The 25,833-nt window shown below is 36.3% G+C and overlaps 8 protein-coding genes, 3 long non-coding RNA genes and 1 other non-coding gene across 13 annotated transcripts; 5 read left to right on the top strand and 7 right to left on the bottom strand.

The window, feature by feature from the left end:
* Nucleotides 1-1,885: 1,885 nt before the first annotated feature.
* LOC110227877 lies at nucleotides 1,886-2,246 on the bottom strand. The gene is made up of 2 exons (XR_002331535.1): nucleotides 2,171-2,246; nucleotides 1,886-2,083 (listed from the first exon to the last, which is right to left on the bottom strand). It is a non-coding gene; the product is annotated as an uncharacterized LOC110227877 (long non-coding RNA).
* A 44-nt stretch (nucleotides 2,247-2,290) lies between these two features.
* On the top strand, nucleotides 2,291-3,050 carry LOC110227876. Its single transcript, XR_002331534.1, has 2 exons — nucleotides 2,291-2,601; nucleotides 2,750-3,050. It is a non-coding gene; the product is annotated as an uncharacterized LOC110227876 (long non-coding RNA).
* LOC110227875 (E3 ubiquitin-protein ligase RNF216) lies at nucleotides 2,988-4,361 on the bottom strand. Its single transcript, XM_021023778.1, is given in 3 exon segments — nucleotides 2,988-3,445; nucleotides 3,447-3,889; nucleotides 3,995-4,361. Coding segments are annotated over 3 exon segments (1,140 nt in total). The 5' UTR covers nucleotides 4,268-4,361; the 3' UTR covers nucleotides 2,988-3,021.
* A 779-nt stretch (nucleotides 4,362-5,140) lies between these two features.
* LOC9309389 (protein RFT1 homolog) lies at nucleotides 5,141-8,865 on the bottom strand. Of its 2 annotated transcripts, none has more exons than XM_021021952.1 (14): nucleotides 8,712-8,865; nucleotides 8,493-8,564; nucleotides 8,066-8,160; nucleotides 7,807-7,967; nucleotides 7,361-7,512; nucleotides 7,154-7,272; nucleotides 6,893-7,056; nucleotides 6,731-6,805; nucleotides 6,508-6,579; nucleotides 6,231-6,368; nucleotides 5,965-6,120; nucleotides 5,823-5,875; nucleotides 5,560-5,738; nucleotides 5,141-5,442 (listed from the first exon to the last, which is right to left on the bottom strand). In XM_021021952.1, exons 1-14 carry the CDS (start codon nucleotides 8,733-8,735, stop codon nucleotides 5,376-5,378), a joined length of 1,527 nt encoding a protein of 508 aa, XP_020877611.1. In that variant the 5' UTR covers nucleotides 8,736-8,865; the 3' UTR covers nucleotides 5,141-5,375. The 2 variants fall into 2 exon arrangements, with proteins under 2 accessions (XP_020877611.1, XP_020877610.1); XM_021021951.1 differs by having other exon boundaries at nucleotides 8,493-8,572; nucleotides 8,678-8,864.
* Nucleotides 8,866-8,965: 100 nt separating this feature from the next.
* On the bottom strand, nucleotides 8,966-9,049 carry TRNAL-CAA. The gene has a single exon. It is a non-coding gene; the product is annotated as a tRNA-Leu (tRNA).
* A 1,814-nt stretch (nucleotides 9,050-10,863) lies between these two features.
* Nucleotides 10,864-13,400, top strand: LOC9307350 (putative kinase-like protein TMKL1). The gene is made up of 2 exons (XM_002873274.2): nucleotides 10,864-12,175; nucleotides 12,748-13,400. Exons 1-2 carry the CDS (start codon nucleotides 11,668-11,670, stop codon nucleotides 13,326-13,328), a joined length of 1,089 nt encoding a protein of 362 aa, XP_002873320.1. The 5' UTR covers nucleotides 10,864-11,667; the 3' UTR covers nucleotides 13,329-13,400.
* On the bottom strand, nucleotides 13,373-14,718 carry LOC9309388 (F-box protein At5g07610). Its single transcript, XM_002871233.2, has one exon. The coding sequence runs from the start codon at nucleotides 14,658-14,660 to the stop codon at nucleotides 13,395-13,397; it is 1,266 nt and encodes a 421-aa protein (XP_002871279.1). The 5' UTR covers nucleotides 14,661-14,718; the 3' UTR covers nucleotides 13,373-13,394.
* Nucleotides 14,719-15,097: 379 nt separating this feature from the next.
* On the bottom strand, nucleotides 15,098-16,024 carry LOC110227532. The gene is made up of 2 exons (XR_002331239.1): nucleotides 15,939-16,024; nucleotides 15,098-15,549 (listed from the first exon to the last, which is right to left on the bottom strand). It is a non-coding gene; the product is annotated as an uncharacterized LOC110227532 (long non-coding RNA).
* Nucleotides 15,954-17,031, top strand: LOC9309387 (oleosin GRP-17). The gene is made up of 2 exons (XM_021021954.1): nucleotides 15,954-16,288; nucleotides 16,426-17,031. The coding sequence occupies exons 1-2, from the start codon at nucleotides 16,044-16,046 to the stop codon at nucleotides 16,859-16,861; spliced, it is 681 nt and encodes a 226-aa protein (XP_020877613.1). The 5' UTR covers nucleotides 15,954-16,043; the 3' UTR covers nucleotides 16,862-17,031.
* Nucleotides 17,032-17,590: 559 nt separating this feature from the next.
* On the top strand, nucleotides 17,591-19,940 carry LOC9307349 (WD repeat-containing protein WRAP73). The gene is made up of 6 exons (XM_002873272.2): nucleotides 17,591-17,883; nucleotides 18,133-18,621; nucleotides 18,714-18,935; nucleotides 19,026-19,098; nucleotides 19,201-19,308; nucleotides 19,421-19,940. The coding sequence occupies exons 1-6, from the start codon at nucleotides 17,767-17,769 to the stop codon at nucleotides 19,786-19,788; spliced, it is 1,377 nt and encodes a 458-aa protein (XP_002873318.1). The 5' UTR covers nucleotides 17,591-17,766; the 3' UTR covers nucleotides 19,789-19,940.
* Nucleotides 19,941-20,884: 944 nt separating this feature from the next.
* On the bottom strand, nucleotides 20,885-21,849 carry LOC9307348 (ethylene-responsive transcription factor ERF106). Its single transcript, XM_002871232.2, has one exon. The coding sequence runs from the start codon at nucleotides 21,682-21,684 to the stop codon at nucleotides 21,064-21,066; it is 621 nt and encodes a 206-aa protein (XP_002871278.1). The 5' UTR covers nucleotides 21,685-21,849; the 3' UTR covers nucleotides 20,885-21,063.
* A 2,420-nt stretch (nucleotides 21,850-24,269) lies between these two features.
* LOC110227163 (oleosin-B1) lies at nucleotides 24,270-25,824 on the top strand. The gene is made up of 2 exons (XM_021020551.1): nucleotides 24,270-25,261; nucleotides 25,485-25,824. The coding sequence occupies exons 1-2, from the start codon at nucleotides 24,975-24,977 to the stop codon at nucleotides 25,576-25,578; spliced, it is 381 nt and encodes a 126-aa protein (XP_020876210.1). The 5' UTR covers nucleotides 24,270-24,974; the 3' UTR covers nucleotides 25,579-25,824.
* The last annotated feature ends 9 nt before the right edge of the window (nucleotides 25,825-25,833 follow it).

Raw genomic sequence — 25,833 nt, 5'->3', positions numbered from 1 at the left:
ATTGGATAATTCTTTGTACTCATACGGTGATCCTCAACAAGCCAGAAAACCGAGGAAAAAAAGAGTCCATATTGAAAGACATCGTGAAGAAGGCCACATCCAGTTATGGAACGATTATTTCGCAGAAAATCCAACTTTCCCTCCTAATCTATTTCGACGCCGTTTTAGAATGAACAAGCCATTATTCATGCGTGTTGTTGATCGACTTTCTGCAGAAATTCAATTCTTTCAACAAAGAAGAGATGCTACAGGCAGGTACGGTTTCTCTGCACTACAAAAGTGTACGGCAGCAATTCGTATGCTTGCATACGGTTTGGCGGCTGACGCGGTTGACGAATACCTCCGGATTGGTCAAACCACTTCGCTAAAATGCATGGAACATTTTGTTGAGGGAATTATTAATTGCTTTGGAGATGAGTACCTACGAAAACCCAATGCAGAAGATCTTCAACGGCTACTCGTTATTGGAGAGATTCGAGGATTTCCCGGGATGATGGGAAGCATCGATTGTATGCATTGGGAGTGGAAGAATTGTCCTACCTCTTGGAAAGGACAATATACACGTGCCTCTGGAAAACCAACGATCGTTTTAGAGGCTGTAGCTTCCCAAGATCTTTGGATATGGCATGCGTTTTTTGGACCTCCAGGTACTTTAAATGATCTAAATATTCTAGATCGCTCTCCGGTTTTTGATGACATCTTAAAAGGGCGAGCACCAAAAGTGAATTATACAGTAAACGGGAACGACTATCATTTGGGTTACTATCTCACTGATGGCATTTATCCTAAATGGGCTACGTTTATCCAATCTATTTCACTTCCACAAACTGAGAAAGCATCTTTATTTGCAACCCATCAAGAAGCTTGCCGTAAAGATGTCGAACGTGCTTTTGGAGTTTTGCAAGCTCGATTTGCCATTGTGAAAAATCCGGCACTTAGTTGGGATAAGGTCAAAATAGGAAATATTATGCGAGCATGTTTAATACTTCACAATATGATAGTAGAAGATGAACGAGATGGGTATACTCTGTATGATACTACCGAATTCGAACAAGCGGAATCTGCAGGAAGTTCACGGGTAGATTTCACCTATTCTACAGATTTGCCTTCAAATATCGTCGATATGATGGCCACTAGATCTCGGATTCGTGATCCAAATATGCATCAACAATTGAAGAAGGATTTGGTCGAGCATATATGGACAAAATATTCCAGAAATTAAGTTTAAAACAAAAATATTTATGTTATAAATTGTATCTCATGTATGTTTTAAATTTTTTAATTTGCAACAATTATTAAATTTTCTATAATTATAAATTATATTTTTATATTAATATTTTTTTTTCTAAGAACCACTTGTTAAGAGCCTACCATTAATCACACAAAAATCTTAACCCAAAAATACAATCTCTTAACTATCACTTTTACAAATTTATTATTTTAATACTCTTAAGAACCATTTTTAAGCACCCATTGCGTTGATATGGTGAAAAAGAAACTCTTCCGAAACAGAATCATTAATAACCGTTATGGCACGATCTCAGAGTTTATATAATTCTGACCCAATAGTTTAGAAATATCAAATAGTACAATTTTTGAATTTTCATATGATTTATTTTATGTTTCTTTGGATAACGCCAAGTTCTTAGTTTTATATGTGTTTCTAAAGAAATTTCAATCCTTTTTTGTCCACTATATTATGATGTTATTATAGAGAAAAAAAAAAGAGTAATTCATTATCCTCTGATTTCTACTGTATTTATTTTATTGGTAATTTATATTTATTTTCTTTTCTTAGGATTTTGATTCCACCCCGAATGACGTCATTCTTCTTGACCAATGAAGTACACTTAACCAATTTATCAAAAAGAAAAATAATGAAGAGTGCAAAGACAAAATAACTCTTGTGAAAATTTGAAGTACAAAAACCAAATCCTTAACCGTACTTAATGCAACACAAAAACATCACTAGTCCTCTTACTCCAAACCCGTTCCCTACTAGGATTCATCATGGGGCGGGCAGTTACAGTTGGCTTCCTTGTTCCACTCAGCTCCACAGGCGAAACAGAACTCGAATTTGCAGCTGTGAGGATTTAAGAAGACAAAATGATCAAAATCAATATTATCACACTATATATGAAATAAAAATTCAGAGAAAGAGAGAGTGTACCTGCAAAAAATCGGCAAAACTTTTCCTTCGGCAGGAAAAAAAAAAAGCAGAGAAACACAGAGGCTTTTTCGTTGGCTTTCTTCCTCTCCGGCGGCCTTCACGGCGCTGTGAGAGGAACCCTAGTAGCTTTAATTTAGGTTTATTGCAGTTTAGTCGAAAGCCGGTGAGATTAGCGGTGGCAAGCGAGGTGGGCGTAGCGAGATTAGGGTTTTGTTTTGTGGAAGAGATGGCTCTGATGTCCCTTCTTAAGGCGGATCCGGTCATGGCTAAGGGGTTTGTCTGTTTTCCATCGGCTTTCTGTTTCAGTTGGTGATGGTGCTCGGCGACGGGTTTCAGCGGCTCTCTGGGTTCTCTGATCTTCTCGCGAGTTGTCGTCCTCCTCACTTGCTTCCAGATCTTTTTGTTCTGGCTCTCTTTTTTCGGGCTTCTGGGTTTGTTTCTCTTCCTCTGTTTGAATTAGTTATTCTCAGTGGATGGAGCTTATGACTGGAGAATTTCTCCCACATGTCTAGTTATTTAGTTGCGTTCAAGTCTTAGATAGTGTGTGTCTTTTGTTGTTTGGAATTTGGGCGATTATAGGTTGTCCGACGGTTCTTTGAGCGGATCTGGATGCTCTTTCAACCGGGATAATTTGCACAAAAGCAATCAGAGATGGAGACGCATCATTTTCGGAGAAGGCCAATGGTTGTCTACGAGTTATCGTCATTTGTGTCGCCGCCCGTCTTCATAGTTTGTTGTGCGGGAATTCACTGTGATGAGCTGAAAAACTTGAAGCAATGCTGCGATGGTTCCTCATTTGTCATTGTTAAAATCTGTCCTAGGTGTAGGATTGGAAATGTCATTTGTTTCTCTTATGGTTCAAAGTTGGTTTCTCCCTTGATTGTAATTTGTAAACATTCTATTTCAATATTCAACAGATGGGTGAAAAAAAAAAAAAAAAAGAGAGTGTACCTGCAGATTATACGGTTGCAACCTCCATCATGTGCAATCATCAACTTGCAATTTCCGCATCTCTTCCATCCAAGACTCTTAGCCAAAGCTTCGTAACATTCCTCAGCCTCAGGAGATGTCTCAATAGACTCTGATTTAACGAATTCATCACATGTCATGCCATAGTGCCATCCTGCTTTGCATTTTCCGCAGAAACAATACCCACACTCCGTGCACTTTCTGACTCCTGACAGCTCAGCATCAACGAAGAACGATTTTGTGTATTCAATGAGGTTGGGCTTTGCCATTACATTGTCACATGTGGGACAATATATATACTCTCTCTGAACCTTTGATCATGCTCGCCTTCTTGTGTTTGGTCATAAGATCAAGCTGCTTAGGTTCCAAAAGACCTTCACAATCCTCTCTCTGTAGTTCTGAGTTGCAACCCAAGCTTGGGCAGTTTACTGGTTTCACCAATTCTAGTGCCACTTCGACTTGTTTCTTAATGCAATCAACGCAGAAGCGGTGGAAACAACCAGGTACCTCAAACTTCTCATCAGATGGAACGTGTTCATAGCATAATGGACAAGTCTCCATGTAGACGTCACCTTCACGCCATCTGATTTGGGAAGCTATAGCAGCTCTGGCATGCTCAAGGACAAAAGTGATGTCCCTGCTCACAGGAAGTGCTTCGCAAAACGAGAATCTGCTCTGAAGAAGAGACACTTCCTTGACAAGTGTTGCTATAGTGGTCGTGGACTCGTTTGGTTCAGCTTTACCTGTCACCTGTCACATAGAAAAAGAAAATATAATATGAGACGTAAACCTAGCAAATACACATACTAATAGTCTACTAATGAAAATAAGTAAGTTTTAGGGTTTAGTAGTTACGTATTCTAAGATATTGGAATCATCACAGAAGAACGTGACACTTCCCAGATCAAGCTCCAACGCCCAATTCAAAGCATGAATTATGGCAGCCAATTCCGCAACTAGCTGGTGTGTGGACTCTTCACCTCCCAGAACTTTCTTCATCTCAAATAGTCGGTTATCCTCTGGGTCACAGATGGCCACACCAAAACCACCGATCTGCTTACTCTCATCCCTAATCACCTCTTCACACACCAACCCCTTGCAATATAACCGAAAGGTCGACACACACATCGTGTAAGGCTTCTTGATTGCTTCCTCCACTTGTGAACTGAAAAACCCTACCGTTAAATGAGAGAAAAAACGAAAGAGAGAGAGAGAGAGGACACAAGAGATTACCTCAATGGGAATTAGCCTTCTCTTTTATAGGTGAAAAACCTGCTTGAAAAAAGGGAATAGCAGTTTGCCCAAAAAAAAAAAAAAAAATAGGGAATAGCAATATTTTTGGCTTAAGGGGTGTTATTGATTTGTGATTTAAATAGTGTTTTAATGACTTCAAATCTTATGTAGAATTTGTTGTTATTCAATCAAAACTTTTTTAAAGTTTGGTGTTATTAGTTTTTGATTTGTAAAAAGTCTTCAATAAAATCTTCATAAATCTGGGGTTATTGAATTCAGAATTTTGTAAAGTTAATAAAAGTTGTGTTATTCAACTAAAACAAAAGAATTTCTGCTTGTTAATGAATTATATTATTATGTTTTTGGTTTATGATTTTATACATTTTTCTTAACAAAATAAAATCATAAAAAAATATCATCAAAATAGAGAGATTGTTTCGGAAACTTTATGAGATTATTGGAAAAACTAGTCAAGAAGATTATAGAATACTCTCTAGCAATTGTTTAGAATCTTTCATTTATTTACTCTCTATAATTTTATTAAAATTATCAAAATTCTTTTTTTTTAGGGAGTGGAGACTCTAGATTTATTTAGGACTAGAATATGACCCGCAGGTTAAAATATTTATTTTAATTTTAGGATTTGGTCTGAATCATCGGTGTGGCAAGTCACATTGTTTCTAAGGAAATTAATACCTTTTTGGTCAATTAGTATGCAGTTTCTAACAAACCTTTTTTTTGTTTGGTTCAATCTTGCTGTACCTTCCATTCATGAGATGATTTAACCATTATCAAAAAAAACAAAAATAATGAAGAGTTCTAGATGACAAAAAAAAAAAAAAGAAGAGTTCCATGTTAAAAACTCCTAAGAAAACTGAGGTTTTTTTTTCCAATAGAGCCGGATTCGGTAATACAAAAGTTTCACTTTCTCTTTCTCAGCGTTAAAACTCTCTTGTAAGTAAACCTATAAACCGTACTTTAACAAGGACATATACCGGTTTCTTCAGTCGTCGTGATTATAATCCCTGAAATGTATGATTCTTTTGATGAACACCCTCTCACGCCGGTATCTACCAGAGAAAACACACAAGATTTCAGAAAGTACAATTTGCATATTGAACCGAAACAAGACCGTAGATGTCGGTTTTCTGAAATGGATATTGTAGTAGCCATAGGAGAGGACTTACATGACAATGGCCGAAAGACAGAAGCAGATGAAACCGATGGCGAAATGGAGAGGAAATGTTTCCCAGAAATTCTTACGATCGAGGATGGTTTTCTCTGAGATGAGAGTGATTATGCTCGAAAGGATAAGAATTTGCCAACCTAAAGGAAAGCATTTTCGGAACGAGAATGAAGAAGTGCCCTGCAGACAAATTTGGAGGTTAAATTACAAATTTTGTTTAAAAAATGGGGCAGTTACATAATTCTATAGTTTAATCAAGCATACCTGGAAGTAATGCTGGATGAATTTCCCTGAATAGATGATCCTAAATATCATATCTTTTTTTTTAAGAAGTCAAGAAGACAAAAAGAGATAAACAATAGCTGATTCTAGTTGAAGTGTCTATATATCTATAGGTGAAGGATACTCAAGGAATTCGCCATGATTAAACCTATTGCTCCGGCAGATCTTATAAGCAGAATATTTAACGCGACGTAAATCAATGAAAATACAAGCAACATGTCGTTTGAGCGCTTCAGTTCATTCTCTGTTCCAACTGCATGTAAAAATGCTTCGGAGGTTCCTGACAAAAGAGTTTACAAAGTAACAGATTGAAATATGCAAATAGTAACCGCCAAAAGAAGAAGCTTGATAAGTCCATAAGCACTAGTTAATCTAGATATGATCACTAACCGTTCATGGCCAGGACGATGATGTAGAGACAATAAAACTGTAAGGCCAAGGAAGCTTCTCCATCGCTCCATTTTTCACCATACAACAATCTGATGAGAGAGTATGAATAACTCGGGCCAAATGCCATAAATATAAGACCTATAAATTCCCAGGAAGTTCACATATTCAGAAAATTACCAAAGATTAGATTCAAAAGTCTTATCTACATTGAGGAACAAAAATAATCGGGGATCTATAATTTAGGTTTTAGAGACTCTGCAAATAGATAGGAATATACCTATTAATATCACAAGCTTCAAGGCCTCGGTCAAGCCAATTCCGAGTTTCTTTTTCCTTTCCTGATAATCACCTGTCAACAGAGAGAGAGACACAAATAGAAACCTTATATGGTAATGACCACTAAGAATCTTGGGAGATAAATATCTGAACCAATATCATGAAACATTATAATTGAGATTTATTATATACTTAACTACACTAAACTCAGGAGAGAAATGAACCTGATGCGAACCTGGCAAATATAGTGTATGAAGTTTCTTCAAAGGGAAAAAACACCATGCGTACAACTAGACTACCTGGAGTTTTAGAAATTGTGTAAGAAACATTTCTAAGCAACCTTTGTAGCCATAGATAATTTGCATTGTGTTATTAAAGAGACTTGCCTAGTTTGTCGACGATCCCATATACCGCCTGATTATAAGGTGTATCTAACCATACAAGGACCAATTTTTCACCTTCTTGAAGGATCAACTTTCGAAAGGACTGAAAAGTAAACAGCATACACATGTTCGAGAGCTTGTTATCGAAATCCATGAAGTTCCCAGGTCTGTGACATCACAAAGATTGTTGAACATTACTTGGAAATGAATGAGTTGGTTAGAGCATATCATGAGTTAAGGAATCAAATAATAGAGAACTCAAACCTGAAAGGAAAGAGATCTGAACTTCTGAGAACACCACAAATGAGAAAATAAGCCCAGTAGCCAAGAAACAAGGAACCTCCATAAGCAACTTGTGACAGTGCGAAGACTATTCCTTTTTCCTAAACATGTTGATGATAATTAAATTATAGTTCTACCATATATGCTTTCTTTTACCCATAACAAAATGGAATGGTACAAGAGCTGTACCATGTTGGTTTGGTTGACTATGAGAGACCACAGAGTTACACAGCGTGCAAATGTAGCGGCAATCTCAACAAAGAGTCGCAACTCTAGCTTCACCAGTGTCTGAGAGAGGATATACAAAGGCTCAGCCATTAGCTCAAGTACACATGCGAAGCCTGCCATGTTAAGTAGGTTAGTCCTTAAGTTGACAAAAAAAGAAGTTGATTAATCATTCTGTTATATATAAATGAGCTAAACTTGGACTACTTTGAAAACTATTATTAGGTAAGGACGAGATGAATCAATGGTGAACTTAGAGAAGAAAAAAATCGTAGTGGGAGAAAAAAAAAATCAACTGATGTTGCAATAATTACACACACAAGTAAATGATCGCAAAACCGAAACTTTCAAATTCCAAGGCTGTAAGCAAAAGAACTACGATAAAGGCACAAAAAATGACAGCAATATACCGTGAATCAAGATAGCCTGTGCATATGTGTCGGAGTAACTAAGGTTCTGCCACCATAACACAAAAATGCATGCTGCAATAGTAATAGCTATTCCGAGTGGTACTGTCACCCATGCTACTTTCAATAGCCTAGTCACATTTTCCTCTGATCCAGGACCATCACTGAAGCACGAATTTAAGGAATATTTATATCACTGACCAAAAACTTAGCCAAGAGCCAAATATGCGAACAGGATCAGCGCAAACTGCTTAATGCATACCGTTTAATGTTAGCCCGCAAGCAAGCGCGGCGGAATCCCTCCCGGCTGAGAAACAAGACACAAGTAACAAAAAGATGGAACTGGACAGCGTAGAGCTGCATTTCAATGAGGAAAGATAGATCGAGATTAAAATCACACCCATTGAAATTCTGAAACTAATAAAATCAAGCATAGCTAAAAAACATGACTTCATAATTGTTTCCAGGCACACAAACCAAAACAATCTTCCACATTTAAGAGTCCATACTTTAGCAACTATATAATCACATTTTAGATTCCTGGAACACAACTGCATAAGTGTTGCTTCTTGGAAATATGAAACAAACAAAAAGAAAAACAATCTTTACCATAAAATGAAGCTTAAAGCACAAACATTGGCAAAATCAAAGAAGATAAACATTCGACTGGTAAAACAAGGATTCATTACCGCATAGTCTTGTTCGGTGAGATGCCTCACGATCCAGGAATTGAATATGAAGGGGATGCTTCTTGATAGAAACTGCGTAGCTAAAATTCCAAAATTCAAATCCAGAATCATGGACAAATACACCAATTAGAAGCTTAATGCAAAGAGAGATTTTCGAAAAAGAAAAACACACAATGAAGACGAACCTAGTAAATACTTGAACATGCGTGAGAGATTAACCTTGTTGTCACTTTTGGTAGCCATTTTTTTTTTTGGAGATGCAAAACTCAAAGTCCCTCGCTGGGCTAACGACGACGATTCAATTGCACGAATCCAAGTAACTTTGATCCCCAAAGGAACATGATTAAATTATATCATAACGCAATCTGATCACAAATTGGGTTTTTAGGGTTTTGATTTGGGGATTTTGTATAATTGGGTAAGAAAAAGGATGAAAAAAAAAAAAAAAATTGGGTAAGAAAAAACAAAAGTAATGTCAGATGTGGGATTTGAACCCACGCCCTCTCTCGAAGACCAGAACTTGAGTCTGGCGCCTTAGACCACTCGGCCAACCTGACTAATTGTTAATGATCTTAGTTTTTCATTTATAATACCTGAAAATATATAATCCTCATCGAATTTACACCGGATTCGATTGATTGTACTGTTTTATCAGCATGGACTCTTGAGAATCTTGCCTATCATTATCCATTAGAAGTTTAGGCTGTAGTAACATCCTTGACTACAAAGCACAACACAGTTTTAGTAATAAACATAAGACAAGCGCAAAGAAAGTTTCAGTTTGTCACAACTTGAAAATGAATGCAATGAATGAGTCAAAGACCTCGTGCTCGTCATAGCCAGTCAACCAAACACAAGTTTGGTAATACTTGTCACACCTGAAATAAAGTGAAAAATATATTCGGCTAATAGTATGAGAGATCTCTCTTGCAAGAACTAAAATAAGTTTATACGGTCAGTGATAACATACTACATTGACCTTAATTATTCATTATATACGAGTAGAAAACAAGCCAATTATATTCAACTTACAGTTTTATTCTCTTTTCTGTCATCAAATTTTTTTGTCTTCTGTTCGAGTCCGAATCACAATTTTTTTATCAGGAGTATGAACTACATAGTACTTACATGTCACATTGGGACCATATAATAAAACTGCCGGCCAACGTTTCATTGTCAATAATTATTAAATGCTAACCTCATCCATTTTTTATTTTTGTTGGCCCATGCACTTAATATTAGTAGAATATTTCTATGATCATTTCTGTAATGCTAAAGAAAATCCATATTTCCATCTTCCCAATTTATAGCTAATTAACTAGATGAAATGGATTTATCCCCTTATTATATTTTGCTTTGTATATATTGATTTCATTAATTATCACAACGTCTTCAGACCAGGGCTCGTGATGTGTTTTTTTTTTTTTTTTCTTTCCAACTCATATGAGGTGGTTCTATAGTACTTTGTAGTTACATAAGAATTTGTTATAAACTTATAAAAGGCCAGCCAATATGTATCGTGCAATTTATGATTATGAAACGATTATGCTTTCACAATCGTATTTAGTGGTGAACAATTTAAAATGATGATGACGTGGTAGGATAGTGGTCAGTGGAACCCAAATTGGCTAACTTCGAGCCGTTGAATAAAGTGAATTTCATCATCTGTGTCAACCGTCTAATGAAGGAATAGAGACAAAGCTTACAGCTAACAATAGATTAATCGTGATGTCGATTGTCAATTCTCAGTAATCATTACTTTCAGTCTTTGCTCTAAACACAATCATACTTATTCACTAACTAGCAACTCTACATGGTATCCTAGGTTTTACGCAAACATAATAGTGAATAAAACCTTTAACAAAAAAAAATTATATGAAACAAACTTTAAATGACAAGTTACGAATTTTAATCACATATTTTATCAAATAATATTTATGTAAAAAATGATGATTTTAAAGAGAGTATAGGAGATAGAAACTTTCTTTTGTTAGTTAAGGGAAAAACATATAAAAGCTTAAAAGAAAAAGAGAGCCAATACATGAGCAAACTTACTAAAAGATCATTAGTGCAAAATGTAAACCTTAACCACGACGACCATTAACAAGATTCCATTTCCCTTAGACCTTTTGTGATTGCTTAACCGGCTTCTCTCTTAATATAACTTAAGTTTTGATTGGCTGCAAAATTTGTAGCAAAAATAAATATAACTTAAAATTCTATAATTTTTTCACCAATCAACAATAAATAGAGAGACATAAATTCAGCTGAAAAACAGAAAAAAATGGTAATAATAGAAGAACTGTTTCCTCAACTTTTACAAAAAAAAAAAAAAAAAAAAAAAAAAAAAAAACAGTTTCCTCAACATTGATCAACCAAGAGAAAAAAATTATTCCTCTAAAATCATTTTTTTTACTCTCAATTAATTTCATTCTCAAGTTAGGAGTTGTATTTACTTCCGTTCAATTTATTTGCTCTCCACCAGTCTGACCCTAACTTGCCGGATAAAACATCCAATCAAGGATCTACTAAATATGTACCCCACGCACTTCAACCACCATCACTAGTCAAACCCAACATTTAATTTATCATCACCACTTTCAACGTTCTTCAAATTTTCTTGAGATCATTACAATTAATTACCACGGTCGCTCATTAATATTTACCTTGAAAGAAACTAAAACGTTCTACTCGAGATATCATTTTCCGAAAATAGTTTTACTAAATTGTGAAACTGTAAAACATCAACCCGGGAGCAAATAACGACGTGTGAGGAAAACACAATTTGGAATTATTAATTAGGTCACCATAATTGGTTGAGAACTTAAGATGAAAGTAAAATTGGAAAATACAGTAGTATAATAGTATTTGCATATATGTAAATACATATATACACATACCCTTACAAGCTCAAGAAATCATAAAGTCAACATTGATACAAGGAAATAAAAAAGATATTCTAGATCTGTCCTCTGAACTTATATATCAACTTCATCTCCCATCACTATCAATCTTTCTCTCTTTCTCTGTAAACAATAAATTCCACACTTTCCATTTCTCTTCTCAGATTTTTTCCTGCAAATCTCACAATACTCGATATTCATACATTTTTTCTCATTTATTAACACCATACCCATTTTTCCTAAAACTCTCTCACCTAAAAAAGTTTCATGAGATGAGAAAAACTCAACTTATAACAATGTTACTTGGAGTATCTTTATCAGCATTCTTGATAGTAATCTTCTTCATTGTCTTCTTCATCTGCTTTAGAAGAAAAGAATCATCATCTATTGACTCAGATCAATACGACGTCGAATCACTCGACCACAACAAACAAGGATTCTCTTCGGAAACAGAGGAACTCGTATCCTTTCAAGGCGGAGAAGATCTCACGATCTGCGATATCCTCGATGCTCCCGGAGAAGTCATCGGAAAATCAAGCTACGGTACTTTGTACAAAGCGTCTTTGCAACGAAGCGGCAAGATTAGGGTTCTTAGATTTCTTAGACCGGTGTGTACAGTGAGATCGGATTCTAAAGAGTTTAACGGCATCATCGAGACACTTGGGTTTGTTCGACATGAGAACTTGGTTCCTCTGTTAGGTTTCTACGCTGGAAACAGAGGAGAGAAGCTTATGGTTCATCCTTTCTTCGGTTCCGGGAATCTTTCCGACTTCATCAGAAGTACGTCTCTGTTTTTTTTTTTTTTTTTCTGTTTTCTTGATAAAAATGTTTTAAAAAGGACCAAACTTTTTCTTTTTTCCGACAGAAAGTAAAGAATGTTAACTTTTTTCTTTTTTCCTTTAACCCCATGGAATCTCGTGGTTACTTGTTTCATGGGTTTTCCCGGGAAGATTCTATTATCCCGGAAAATTTACCATTCTCATGATGATGATGATTCATATGTACATACATACATATATATTCATAGAAATATAAATTTAAAATATGAAAGATTAAAAATGTGTCTAGAGTATCCAAAAGAGAACCACACAGCTGGAATTAAGCACATTAGCTGGATCATATAATTCAGTCTTTCATTATTTGTCTTAAATATTATTATTTTTCAAGCTTTTGAAAATATAAGGTATGATAATCTTTGTCTTTTGTCTGTACTATTTTTGTTTTATTTTCCTGTCATTTTCCACTTCTTTAGTTTAGTAAGAACAATTGAGACAAAATTTTACACTAAGAACATCAATCTCAGCAAATATCTAGACTAACAAGAAAATTACATTCTTGTTTTGTTTTGGCAGGTGGAGATGATGAATTAAGAAAATGGATTAATATTTTAAGAATCACAATTGGAATATCTACAGCTCTTGATCATCTCCACACAGGAATGCAGAAACCAATCGTCCATGGCAATCTGAAGTCCAAGAACGTTCTTCTGAGTTCGATTTTCGAACCTCGAATCTCTGATTTCGGTTTGCATTTGCTCTTGAACCTAGCTGCAGGACAAGAGATTCTTGATGTTTCTGCAGCTGAGGGATACAAAGCTCCTGAGTTAATAAAGATGAAGGAAGTGAGCAAAGAGAGTGATGTGTATAGTCTTGGTGTGATCATGCTTGAGCTAGTCTCTGGTAAAGAACCGATAAACGAGAATCCAACGGGCGATGATGAGTTCTATCTTCCTGATTTTATGAGGAATGCTGTTCTTGATCATAGGTTGTCTGATTTATACCGTCCTGAGATTATCAGAAGTGATGATAATCTGAGTGAAGAATGTGTCCTCATGTATTTTCAGCTTGCAATGTCTTGTTGCTCTCCTTCGCCTTCTCTTAGGCCAAACGTCAAACAAGTCTTGAGGAAACTTGAAGAGATTGGGAAATTTTAGAATCATCTTTTTTGAATAAAAGCTTTTACATAGGGATGCATTTTACAGAGAAAAATAAACTTACTACTAGACATTAGCAAGAGACTTGATGAATGGGAAAGTTCTTTGGAATCTGTAAAACGCATCTTCAGGAGCATCATTGACCAATGGCTTGAAGTCACAAAGTTTCTTGAAAGTCTTGTCTATGAAGTTGTATTTTACAGCCTTATTTGGAATGTGAAGCAAAATGTAAGATTCCGCATCTGTCTCTTCCTTTACGAAACCGATGACAGAGAACGCGTAGATCCGCCTATTGGTATAGTCTTCGGTTATCATCTCGGGGAAAGCGGCTGCAAGAGGCTCTAAATCAACATTATACTTCATGGACCAGCTTGAGCTGTTTCTTTCCATTTCGTATACCGGTAAATCTGAAGAACTTTGATCATTTACCTCGATATAGTAAAGATTTCCCCGGGATTCATCCAAAAACCTCAATGTCCTGGGATCAGGTAGCAGCGCTTCTTCATCGTCAAGATCAGGGAGTGGGAGAATCTTGATTTCCTCCTTACTGATATCGAAGGAGAGGCAATCTCTAGAGCTGAGACCGTACCAGTGAACCGCGCCATTCCAGAAGACTGAGTAGCTGAACTCTATAAAGGTTGAAGGAGAAGTTAGAGCTGGATCAACTCTTCTCCAAAGTCCTTCATTGGAGGAATAAACCTCTATGTGGTAAAGTTCAGAGTCAGAGGCAGAGGAAACAGAGTTGTTACTTCTTCCTCTGAGGCAAAAGACTTTATAGTGAGGAGATTTGGAAGGATCAAAGGCTAGAGAGAGTGCGATGTGACCAGTGATCTGAGGGAGAAGAGTGTACTGTTTCGTCGTCGGATTGTAAACATAGTAATTTGTGTTGAAATGGTTGGAAGAAGCACAAGAGCATTGGCAGAGAAGGAGGCCATTGGTTGATTGCATTATGATCATATCTGTTTGATGATCAGTAAACCAAAGCGGTAATGATGATGAAATCCGTTGGTTGGTTGCGTCATCTTCATCATCAAGAGAGACAAAACTATACTTGATGGCTCTTGGTGAGTGTAAGAAAAAGCCAGAGATGGGCAAGGGGTGATTGGACTTGATGATACGGTTGGAGAAATCGGGATTTGTAATGAGCGAAAGCCAGCGTTTGGATACGCGTTTGAATCTTAAAAGAGTTTTGATTGGAAGAAAAGAGAGGATTTGAATCAAGACATCGTCGATATTAGCCACAATTGTAGCTGATGAGGAAGAGAAACCGCCATTTCTATTGCTTCTGGCCGATCTTGGAGCTTTTGTTCTCGTTCTTGAACAGGAAGACATCGCTGAAGAGTGATGTTATGGAATTTGGGTTTAGGAGTGATGTAGAAAGAGATTTTGGTGTTGGATTATAAAGAGAGTTAAGGATGTGATGTGATCTGTTTTTTTTTTGGTCAAGAAGATTGTGAAGGAAGCTTTTGCATATCAATTATTCTTTGTGTTTAGTTGACTTTGACCTATTCTTAGTTTCTTACTTTTAAGTAGTAATACTAACTTAGCCCATAAACTCTGTTTTCTTCTGTAAATTTCAGAGTTTCAAACATTGTTATATTGAAACTGCAAGAACTATAGAGGATCAAGAATCAGTTACATGCTTAGTGAACTATATATCTTTTTGCAAGATTTGAACACTTACTGCATATTGCAGTTTCATCGAGGCGACTCGAGATTCAGTACAAGTATATCATCTGTAACATCAAGCAGGCTTGTATCCGTCAAACTTAGGTAAAATGTCGCCTCCTTGGATTATCTTTAGAAGAACCTAGTTTAGGATGTTCCAACCATAAACGTGAACAACACGAAAATTAATGTTTGAACTTTTACAAGAACAAGAAATAAAAAAGGGAAATTTGGCTGTATAACCAAAAAAAAAACTTTAATTCACTATCTAACTATTCTAACCATAGAACTATGATATTGTGTATATTACATGTATTATTAACAATTTTAACCCCACTATATAAAATTGTCATTTGTCACCACCACAACTACGTCATCACCACCACTACTACCATCATCGTCAGTCGTCACCACCAAAACGACCACCATAACGTCACCACCACCTCTCCATCTCTTCTTCCATCTCTCTTTTTTTCTGGGTTTCTTCAAGCCCAACCGAATTTCGCCGTCACCGTCATCATCCCCAACAACCAAATCTCACATCTCACCAATCCTGCAACATAAGATAAGTCGGAAGAGTGGGATCAGAGAGGAGATGAGGGCAGTGTTAAGGGATTGCAACGGCTGTGCCGGCGATAGCAATGGTGGTAACTCCGACGACGAGTGCTCCGGTAGCCGTACTTTTGGGTTCCATCGTTATGGCAAATTAGAAAATAGAAAAATAATGTAAGGGTGGACTTGTAATTAGCTTGTAACTTTTTAGGGTTTTTGGTTACTTGCTTAATTTCTCAAATTAGATGGCTATATTCTTTATTATTGGTCTAAATATGGCTACTGGGCAAATTCACCCAATAAAAAAAGGTCCAAAAAACATGACAACCCAAATAAAAAGACAAGCAAAAGAAAGCAGGTGACGTGACGTAGATCTCTATTTAAACTCACATCGTTTTGCATGTAGACCCCTAACAACCATCCGATAACAAAGTATGAGCCGAAGAAGTCCATCAAAACACATCTCAGTCATCGAAATTTAACATTTATCACAAAATGTTTTCTTTTCTCATTCTGTTGTTGGAGGTTTATAAGGTGGTTATCGCTGTCGTGGCCTCTATAGTCTTCTTCGTGTTCTCGGGTCTAACACTCGCTGGATCAGCCGTGGCATTAACCGTAACCACACCGCTTTTCATCATATTTAGTCCGATTCTCGTACCAGCCACGATAGCCACTGCTCTCTTAACCACAGGGTTTACGGCCGGTGGCGCCCTTGGAGCTACGGCCATTGCTCTCATTAGGTTGTTGATTTAGTAAAACCAAACAAATAATATAGAAATCACTCAAGATTTACGCTTATATATTATTCATATGGTAGAATGTTTTTTTAAAAATCAAATTTTATTAAATTATGACATATATAGTGTGTGTGATGTAGGCGCAGCATGGGAGTTAAGTCGAAGAACAATATACCTGCAACAGGAGCTCCACCAACTATGTTTGCCCAAACTCCGTTCAATTTAACGCCAAAGATTAATTATGAAGGAACTTTTAAAGGATCTTGGGGAGGAACATCATCACCCCAAGCTGCGCCAAATTTTAGTTATGGAGGAACTTGGACAGCAACTTGGGGAGGAAGATCGTTTACTGGAAAGTTTGGAGATCAATCGGGCGGCGGTGGAAGTACACCCGAAGCTGCTGGTGCAGCTGCTGATGCTGGTGCAGGTGCTGGTGCAGGTGCTGGTGCTGGTGCTGGTGCAGGTGCAGGTGCTGCTGGTGCTGGTGCTGGTGCAGGTGCAGGTGCTGGTGCGCCTGGTGGTGCTGGTACAGGTACACCCGCACCCCCGGGCAAGGCCGGCTCAAAGAAAAAGTAGACCCTGTACTAAAACTAATAATGGCCTTTTGTTGGAAATAATGGGCCTTTTTAAAATGGAAAATTGGTCCAAAGTTCTTTTCTTTTTTAAGTCACGGTTTCATATGCTCATCTTTTTCTTCCCAGATAAAACCTAATATTTAATCGCAGCCGTCGTTCTATGTCTAGAAATTTTTGAAAGATTTGAGCCCTCAAAATAGCAGAGAATTTTTAAAATAGAAAATTTTGGATCCTGTGCATTTGCGCCGGTTGCTCACCCTCAAAAACGCCCCTGCCGCCCCCGAGGTAAACGACATTGGTCGAGCTGTTCCAACATGTAGCTGATTCTCATAAAATTAAAAGAAAACGATTACAATTAAACGTTTTTTGTTTATATGTAATGTTGAATCTGCTTATAGTGAAAGTCTATATGCAAAAAATGCAACAACACTATTTTTTCAATAGTTCTATTAAAAGGTTTAATTTATGTTTATATATAAATGTAATGTTGAATGCATCTCACAACTAAACAATAGATTAATAATGTTAAAACATTTTTTCAGTTGGGAAAACATTTTTCACGTGAACGTGCATTTACGTACGAGAAAGTCGAGAACATTCAAAATATGTTTGAAGTTGTTTCTTAAATAAGGCTATTATTGTCATTCATCAACGAACGAGTTAATAGAGAATGGGCCTCAGGCCCAGTCTCAATCTGAAAGCTATACCACCCAATACAAACCCGACCCGACTCGTAATCTCTTTTTCGTTTCAATTTTGAAATTTTTTCTCTCGAAAGTCGATGTCCATGGCTCCTGGTACTCTCATATCACTGTAAATCGAGGAGCTTAGATGATCAAAGATCATAGGCATTGACTATTATCTTCTGAGAATCTGTGGTAGAATCTCTTTGCATTATACTCAAATATGGAATTTACGGAGGCTTACAAGCAAACAGGTCCTTGTTGTTTCTCTCCAAACTCTCGTTACGTCGCCGTCGCTAATGATTATCGTCTCGTGATCCGTGATACGTTTTCGTTTCAGGTAAAAACTAGCTCGATTTGGTAATTATACCACCTAAACTCTTGATTAGAATGGCAATTTCAGCTACGAGATTTTGGATCTTACTTCTAATGGTCAAATGCAACTAGATCTTGTGCTTCAATTGGATAATACTAACTTGGGTTTGCTAAATTTTTGAAATTGGAACCTTATAGATAATGATGTCGTTGAGGTTTTTTTTTTTTTTTTGGATCTATGTACTAATCTTCAATGTTATGGATGTGAATGCAGGTTGTGCAATTGTTTTCTTGCTTGGATAAAATAAGCTACATAGAATGGGCTCTTGATTCTGAGTACATTCTTTGTGGTCTTTATAAAAAACCCATGATTCAAGCTTGGTCATTGACACAACCAGAATGGACTTGCAAGATTGATGAAGGTCCTGCTGGTATTTCATACGCTAGGTGGAGTCCTGACAGCCGTCATATACTCACTACGTCCGAGTTTCAGCTGCGGTTAACGGTTTGGTCTCTTTTAAACACTGCGTGTGTTCATGTTCAGTGGCCGAAGCATGGTTCCAAGGGAGTTGCATTTAATCAAGATGGGAAGTTTGCAGCGATCTGTACACGGCGTGATTGCAAGGATTATGTTAACCTTTTGTCTTGTCAATCATGGGAGATAATGGGAAGCTTTGCTGTTGACACCTTGGACTTGGCTGATCTTGAGTGGTCACCTGATGATAGTTCTATTGTAGTGTGGGATTCGCCTCTTGAATATAAGGTATGTATTGTTTTGATCTTGATGCTATTTGTAGATAGTTTCTTATGTTTGATTTGTTGGGGATATTTCTAAAGTTTGTACCCTTTGGGCAGGTTCTAATCTATTCTCCAGATGGTAGGTGTCTGTTTAAGTACCAGGCATATGAATGTGGACTTGGTGTCAAGACTGTTTCCTGGTCTCCGTGTGGTCAGTTTCTTGCTATTGGTAGCTATGATCAGATGTTGCGGGTCCTGAATCACCTTACTTGGAAAACATTCGCTGAGTTCTTACACCTATCAACGGTTCGTGCACCCTGTTCTGCTGCCATTTTCAAGGTAATCTCTTTCCATTCTTTGATAAAGAGGTTTCTAATAGCCTGACTCAGGCGTGTATTTAACTAACCTATTGGACATTATTTTGTCTAGGAAATCGATGAACCATTACAGCTTGATATGTCTGAGTTATCGCTGGATGAAAACTTTATGCCAAGCAATTATGGTAGCACCGATTCCAAACCTGTTATTTTCTGAAAGGGAAAACTTCGGTACCACTCTTGATGTTTGTAATCTTATCTTGTTTTCTTCTGTGTTCTATGTCCAGATGCTTCAGAAGGCTATATAAGTGTCAGGTATGAAGTCATGGAATTACCGGTAGCTTTTCCTTTCCAGAAACCTCCTGCAGACAAGCCTAACCCAAAACAAGGAGTCGGTAAGCTCTTTCTTCTGCGACCAAATCCAACCTTGGAAACTGCAATCGTATATTGGAAATTTCCTTCTTGTTATTAACTTCCAAAAGCTAAAATCTTTCAAAATATTCTCAGGCCTTCTGGCTTGGAGCAAAGACAGCCAGTACATATGCACACGAAACGACAGTATGCCCACTGCTCTGTGGATATGGGACATGCGCCGCCTCGAGGTTGCAGCCATCCTGGTTCAGAAAGAACCCATCCGAGCCGCTGTGTGGGACCCAACCTGCACACGCCTTCTCCTATGCACTGGAAGTTCTCACCTTTACATGTGGACTCCCTCGGGTGCCTTCTGTGTATGCAATCCCCTTCCGGGCTTCTCCATATCTGACCTCAAATGGAACATTGATGGAAGCTGTCTCCTTCTCAAAGACAAAGATGCATTCTGTTGTGCCACGGTCCCGTCTCTGCCTGAGTCCAGCGACTACAGTTCTGATGACTGAAGATTACTTAGTGGCTCTTTGTAAGAGTTGCAGCCTTGTTTGTCTTTCAATTTTAGGAGTGTTTTTTTCCCGCGACTTTTTCTAGTGACTGTTAAAAACATTTTTCTATGTATAAAGAAGTTTTCTTGAGTAACAAAATAACCGTTTAGTTCTTGACCCAACAAAATAAAGTTCTCATTTCAGGAAATAAGCTCTTGCTTGATGTTGGTCTATGGAGCCGCTCAACAGATAAAGGTATTCATCAAAACTGTGTTGAAAGGTAATGATGCCGATTATGTGGTAACATGATAAGTATTCAAATTAGAGAAGTGTTATGCTTGTCAAAAGTGAGATAGATATGGTTGAGTTTCTTCAAGTATTTCGTTGGAACTATGGAGAATGATTGATTAGAGAAGAATGTTGTCATGCTTTGTCCATGTACCAATAGATATTCTGGTAAATGCCATAATTTGTAACTGTATGACAAGTTTACTCTTGCAGTGGTGACCATTGACCAATAGGTCCAATATAGTGGGCCTTGCATTGACAAATGACAACCCAGTCAACCCCTTGAAGAAAATCTCTTCAATCTAAAACCAAACCAGGTTAGCTCACTATGGGGGTTATGTGACATATGTATGTAAGATATCTCACTTTATTCAAAAATATATAGATCCCATTTTGGCCTTAGGATTCCTCCACCCAGTAAGCGTCTAAACAGGAATAATATCAGTGAAACTAGGAAACCAGACAGAGACTGAGAAATGGTATCCTGGTTTCTGTGTTATTAATACTTAACCATACAGTAAACAAAGAGAAGTAGATATTTAGATAAATATCTCTGCTCTCTTTATTCTGCATTTGCAAGTTGTGCATCTCTCTTTTAAGTCTCTGTAGCTTGTGGTCCATTTCCTTTAACAATGAGTATTGAATTTTACCTAACCTATGAAGACAAACATTTGCTGCTACATTCTTGTAACTTGCTCATCTTCTCCTCTTGGTAGAGTCACTTGTTGAAGATGTTTTTTTAGTGAAGTTTCTATGTGGGAGATTGAGACCTTTATGTTTCATGAACCATTGACTAGTGGATTACAACATCTAATAACTAGTTAGGTTGTTTAGAGATCTGCAACTCAATAACTTTCTTGAAAACAAGAAGTTGTTTCTAAATCTTAGGGACATGAAGAAACAGAACATCCATACACATTTGTTGCAAGGCACACTAAACCTACACATTCGTTTCCTCTGTACAATTAATTTATACAACTTAAGGAAACTGCTCGCACTATTAATCTGTTAAAATGCATCACAGGAAGATGAAGATGAATTGCTCTGAGTTCTTTGAAGCTCTTCCTGCACATCACTTCTCTTCCTTTTCCTTCCTGAATTCTCCGGAGCTTCATATTTCCCGGCGTCAAGAGGAAAGTTGAGCACGGCTTTTCTTCCCCGGAGCTTGAAAGCTGCACAGTCATAGGCTCTTGCAGCATCAACATCACTCTCAAATGTTCCAAGCCAGATTCTTGATCCTTTCTTTGCTGGATCTCGAATCTCTGCTGCAAATTTCCCCCACGGTCTTCGTCTCACTCCTCTGTAATGTCTCGCTTCTTCTTCTTCTTCGAACCTCTCTGCCTTTTTCACACTCTGATCAGTCTCAGATGTTGATGATGATGAGTTCAGCTCTGGTGATGACGATGACGATTCACCTTCCACTTGAAGAAACTCATTAACGAAAGAATCCGGATCAAGAACTGGAGAATCAGGTTCTTGTTTAGGAACCTGGGGTTCTATACACCAAAGTCCTGAGACAAAAGAAGCATCAAAGTCAAAATCTCCCATGAAACCATCACAAACCAAAAAGTCTTCAAAGAGATGGTTCTGTATAGCTTCCAAATCAGAGCTTTCCTCAAAACTCGCCATTTTTTTCGAAAGAGAGAAAGAATCTGCAAGTGATGACTGAACAAAAGCTCTGGATGTTTTGGTTCTTATATAAAAGAGGGAAAGAGAAGAGGAAGGAGACAAGAAGGTAATCAAAGATTTTAGCAGCCATGGATGGGTAGGGACACAAAAAAAAACTATGATTTTGTCGCTCTTTTAGAGCATGCTCATAGGTGATACTCATAAATTATCATTAAGAAATTTTTAGTATTATTTATTACTTGAGATTTTTTTATGATACTTTTGCTAAATATCTTTTCATTGGTGAGACCGGTTTAAGTATTAGAAAAAAAAAATTATTTGCAAAATCAAAAATAAATATAGAAAAACATAGGATTACAAAAGGTAATATTACAACTAAAAAAACAGTAGAATATACTTAAGCAAAATTAAACATAAAATTCAAAAAAACTTTTTAAAACATGATGATAAAAATAATTTAGTCGTTTGGAGTCAATTACCTTGGCCCCATTTTTGCCAAATATAAAAAAAAAAAATTTCTGCTTTAAAAAAAAAACACGTTTTCCAGACGAATCAGCTGCCGCCACGTCACCTGATACTGGGTATCAGAAATATCACTCTAATGATATTGATCATACCCAACTTGATACTCTGATCTATTAAAAAATTATTAATAGGCTCTTGATACTCTCATTATATCAGCTATGTACCGATTTTACAGATAGGTCATAACTCTGTGATCAATTAATACAAATTTATGAAGACAACGTTCAAATTTTTGTAAGGACCTTCCCTCACCCAAGTTGTTGTGTGATGTGACACTTCACACTGCAAAAACTATAATCAAAAGCTAAGCTTTTTTTTTTTTTTTTTTTTTTACATTTTGGTTTTTACGATGAATCTTCTCCTATTATTATGCTCAACTTGTCTTTTACCTTTGATGCTGACTACTAAAAACCATTTGATTCTCAACGGCACTGCTTATTTATTTCTTTTTGTTTCTTTTTTGCTAACATCCCATTATTGTTTTTGTTTTTATTCGCTATTTATAATTATTGGTATATTATGTAGAAATATTCATATGATAGACAAAAAAAAAAAGTTTATTTGATAAGCCATTTGTTTGTGTTTCCACATAAAAAGATTCTCTGCATAAGAAGAGATGTCAACAAAAATCAAAATTTGATTGCAATTAGGTTGATTTGATTTTTACTATTTGATCTATTGATATCATAAGGATTTCTAGTACTAGTAATGACTTTTTAACGTACGTGAGTTATTCTGTAAATGATACTCGAAGTATATTAATGTATCTAGATACCAATTATAGTTAAAATCATTTTTTTTCCTTCTTAAACTGATTTTTCTCTGTAAATATGAAATTATTCCTAAATTGAATCTAACATTTAACAAAAGACAGTTTAACACGCCGTCCGGAAGATAAGCCTTATATCACAGTTTTCGAAATTCTTTGATGAAAGACTAGGCAATGAAAAATATGAAATTCGTTTATATGGAACTCGTAAACCATTTCTGATCAAACAACGTCCGATTAAATAATGTTGTTTTTTGGATACTCAGCCCAAGAGAATTTTCTATGTTCATACAAAAAAATAGAAAAGATTTTTCTATAAAAAGCTTCCAAATGGATAAATTTTAAAAGAGGAAAGACAGCTCAATCAAGTTGTTTTCCCTGGTAGGCCTCTCCTGGTGGGAAAATGATTTGAAGCAACTTGATTTCTTGGATTTTTAATTAATTTTTAGGGCTCCACAACAATTAAACCTAATCCACCCTCTTTTTTCATAAATAATAATATGAACAAAGAAATATGATTATTTTGGATGTCTTTGCGCCATCATCCATTATTGGTTGTTAATGATATGCTAATCACTTTTATGTTCATTATTGAATATGTTTACCGAGTCTATTAGCTTTAACTAGTTTCAAATAAAAAGTTTACCAGCGAACAGTTCACCTATATGTTGCATTCAGCTAACAGTTAGTTGTTAACATTGTGCACTTACTCACATCAGAACAATATGATCCATCCATAATGTATGCCTTAGAAAATCTATTATTTGAAGATTTTGACATACATAGCAAAACGAAGTAAATGTTTTTGTTTCATACTAATAAACAAAAGATCGGAAACACCAAACAGGTATTAAGAGACTGTCCTATTTCAACCACCGACATTATTCCGAGAAAAGTATGAATTGAATTGTATTAAGTGACCCTTCGTCCTTCGACACTTAAACATATTAAGAGCAACCACAATGGTTAGAAATAAGTTTTGAGTTTCTTATATTTTAAATATTAATATTTTAATATAAAAATAAATAGACCACTAAAAAGAAGACAAATGTACAAAAGGTTTCTAAAATGTTTAGAAACATTCCTTATATAAGGTATGTTTCTTGTTCTCTCTCTTCTTTTTCAATTTTTTTAAATATTTTAATGTTAAGGTATCTTGTAAGAAACCTCCATTGAGGTTGCTCTAATACTACAGCTAATGAACCTACAGTAGTAATAATATTAAGTGGACTACTTTATTTATTTATTTATTTTGGTACGTGAAATTAATTTGTTTCTAAGTTTGAATTTCTTGTATATCGAATGTCTATAGATGATTCTGTCGCCATAAGTTTGAGAGCACTCGAGTTTGGAACTATATTTTACCCATCCAAGCCTGAGTGATTTGGTAAAATCGTTTGGAATCTGAATGCCACACCGATACACAGTTTCACCCCTTGGTTTACACTAATTAATAAGAACCTAAACTGACTTTACAATTTAAGGTTCTTGCAACAGTTAAATTAGTTAAAAAAAACTTATTCATTTTTTATTATATGGAAATTTAACACATGTAAGATAAAATATACAACTTAAACAAACTCAATCAAAACCACACGAAGATCTAACTAAATTAAAAAAAAATTCTAGTCAACTTATTACTTATAATTCAATCATATTATAATGAAAACTATAGTCAAACCAACCTACCCAAACATCATCTGAATATACACCAAAGTACCTACAGCTATTTCACAAGAAAGCCAGCAAAAAAAAAGAATAGAGGCCGAAAAAATGTGGTAAACCAACAAAAATAGAGAAACAAAGATAAAAGTAGAAGATAGGCATTGAGGTAACGTAGAGCTCAACACTCAGTTGCATCGTTACGCATGGGGTAAGCACGTGCCGTACACGTAGATCACACCTCTCTCTGTTCATAAAAATCCCCTGTCATAGTTCATGAAATCCCACAACGTAACCATCCGATAAAACAAGTAAGATTATCTGGCCACTAAAAATGTTGTTTGGCAAGAAAAAACGCAAGAGAGTACGATCCCCAAAGCCCACGTTTAAAGGTGTTTTGACAGCGTTTTTTGCCACCACAGCTGCAGTATTCCTCTTGTTGCTGGCCGGTCTATCCCTAGTCAGCACAGCCATAGCGTTAGCCGCCTCCATGCCGCTATTCCTTGTATTCAGCCCTGTTCTCGTACCAGCGGGTATTACCGCCACCATTCTTGCTTCAGGTTTAATGGCTGGAGGCACCTCCGGTGTGACGGCTCTCAGCATCTTAACTTGGCTCTACAAGTAACTAACACTAACCTACAAAACATTCATTTTTATTATTAATATGTATGTGCATTTAGGTGTTGATCTAGCATTTGGGGTTATCTTGGTGACGACTAATATCTGATTTTTACAGTTTTATTATATCTGTATAACTTCAAACTAAATACCGTATGTGAGAGCATAGAAAAATTAATTAACGTCTACAATTCATGATTTGTGACTATATTTATGAATATTCTAGGCGGGAGCGTAGTCATATAATACGTGAACTACATGTGCGTGCAACGGGTTATGTCTTACTTTACCAAAAAGCAAAACAAAACAAAATAAACTGATTATGTCTTTGGAGAAATAGTTTGGACCAAATAAAGCATTCATATAAGATTGATCAATGTTCCGTTTGAACAAGTAGTTGGTAGTTTACTGGTTCATCAGTAGATACTCAAGATCGTTAGTTCAACCATACTTAAAAAGGATGGTTTACATTTTAAACATAGTATTATCAATATCACACTATAAAATATTATAGACCAAACTTTCAAGAATAACTTATCCATTCTTTCTATAACTACTTGTATTCAACCGTGTAG

Source organism: Arabidopsis lyrata (assembly GCF_000004255.2).
Source record: "Arabidopsis lyrata subsp. lyrata unplaced genomic scaffold ARALYscaffold_6, whole genome shotgun sequence".
NCBI lineage: Eukaryota > Viridiplantae > Streptophyta > Magnoliopsida > Brassicales > Brassicaceae > Arabidopsis > Arabidopsis lyrata.
This window is presented reverse-complemented; position numbering and strand designations above follow the sequence as displayed.

Excerpts from the sequence above, each read along its gene's own strand:
- LOC9307350 (XM_002873274.2), top strand. The coding sequence starts at position 11,668 with ATGAGAAAAACTCAACTTATAACAATGTTACTTGGAGTATCTTTATCA. Across the intron at positions 12,176-12,747 it reads TCTTTCCGACTTCATCAGAA|GTGGAGATGATGAATTAAGA; the intron begins GTACGTCTCTGT and ends TTGTTTTGGCAG.
- LOC9307348 (XM_002871232.2), bottom strand. The coding sequence starts at position 21,684 with ATGGCGAGTTTTGAGGAAAGCTCTGATTTGGAAGCTATACAGAACCAT.
- LOC9309388 (XM_002871233.2), bottom strand. The coding sequence starts at position 14,660 with ATGTCTTCCTGTTCAAGAACGAGAACAAAAGCTCCAAGATCGGCCAGA.
- LOC110227163 (XM_021020551.1), top strand. The coding sequence starts at position 24,975 with ATGTTGTTTGGCAAGAAAAAACGCAAGAGAGTACGATCCCCAAAGCCC. Across the intron at positions 25,262-25,484 it reads ATCTTAACTTGGCTCTACAA|GCGGGAGCGTAGTCATATAA; the intron begins GTAACTAACACT and ends TGAATATTCTAG.
- LOC9309389 (XM_021021951.1), bottom strand. The coding sequence starts at position 8,735 with ATGGCTACCAAAAGTGACAACAAGGTTAATCTCTCACGCATGTTCAAG. Across the intron at positions 8,573-8,677 it reads CATGTTCAAGTATTTACTAG|CTACGCAGTTTCTATCAAGA; the intron begins GTTCGTCTTCAT and ends TTGGAATTTTAG. Across the intron at positions 5,443-5,559 it reads TGTCTTTCGGCCATTGTCAT|ATACCGGCGTGAGAGGGTGT; the intron begins GTAAGTCCTCTC and ends TTTCTCTGGTAG.
- LOC9309387 (XM_021021954.1), top strand. The coding sequence starts at position 16,044 with ATGTTTTCTTTTCTCATTCTGTTGTTGGAGGTTTATAAGGTGGTTATC. Across the intron at positions 16,289-16,425 it reads ACGGCCATTGCTCTCATTAG|GCGCAGCATGGGAGTTAAGT; the intron begins GTTGTTGATTTA and ends TGTGTGATGTAG.
- LOC9307349 (XM_002873272.2), top strand. The coding sequence starts at position 17,767 with ATGGAATTTACGGAGGCTTACAAGCAAACAGGTCCTTGTTGTTTCTCT. Across the intron at positions 17,884-18,132 it reads GTGATACGTTTTCGTTTCAG|GTTGTGCAATTGTTTTCTTG; the intron begins GTAAAAACTAGC and ends ATGTGAATGCAG. Across the intron at positions 18,936-19,025 it reads GTTCTGCTGCCATTTTCAAG|GAAATCGATGAACCATTACA; the intron begins GTAATCTCTTTC and ends TATTTTGTCTAG.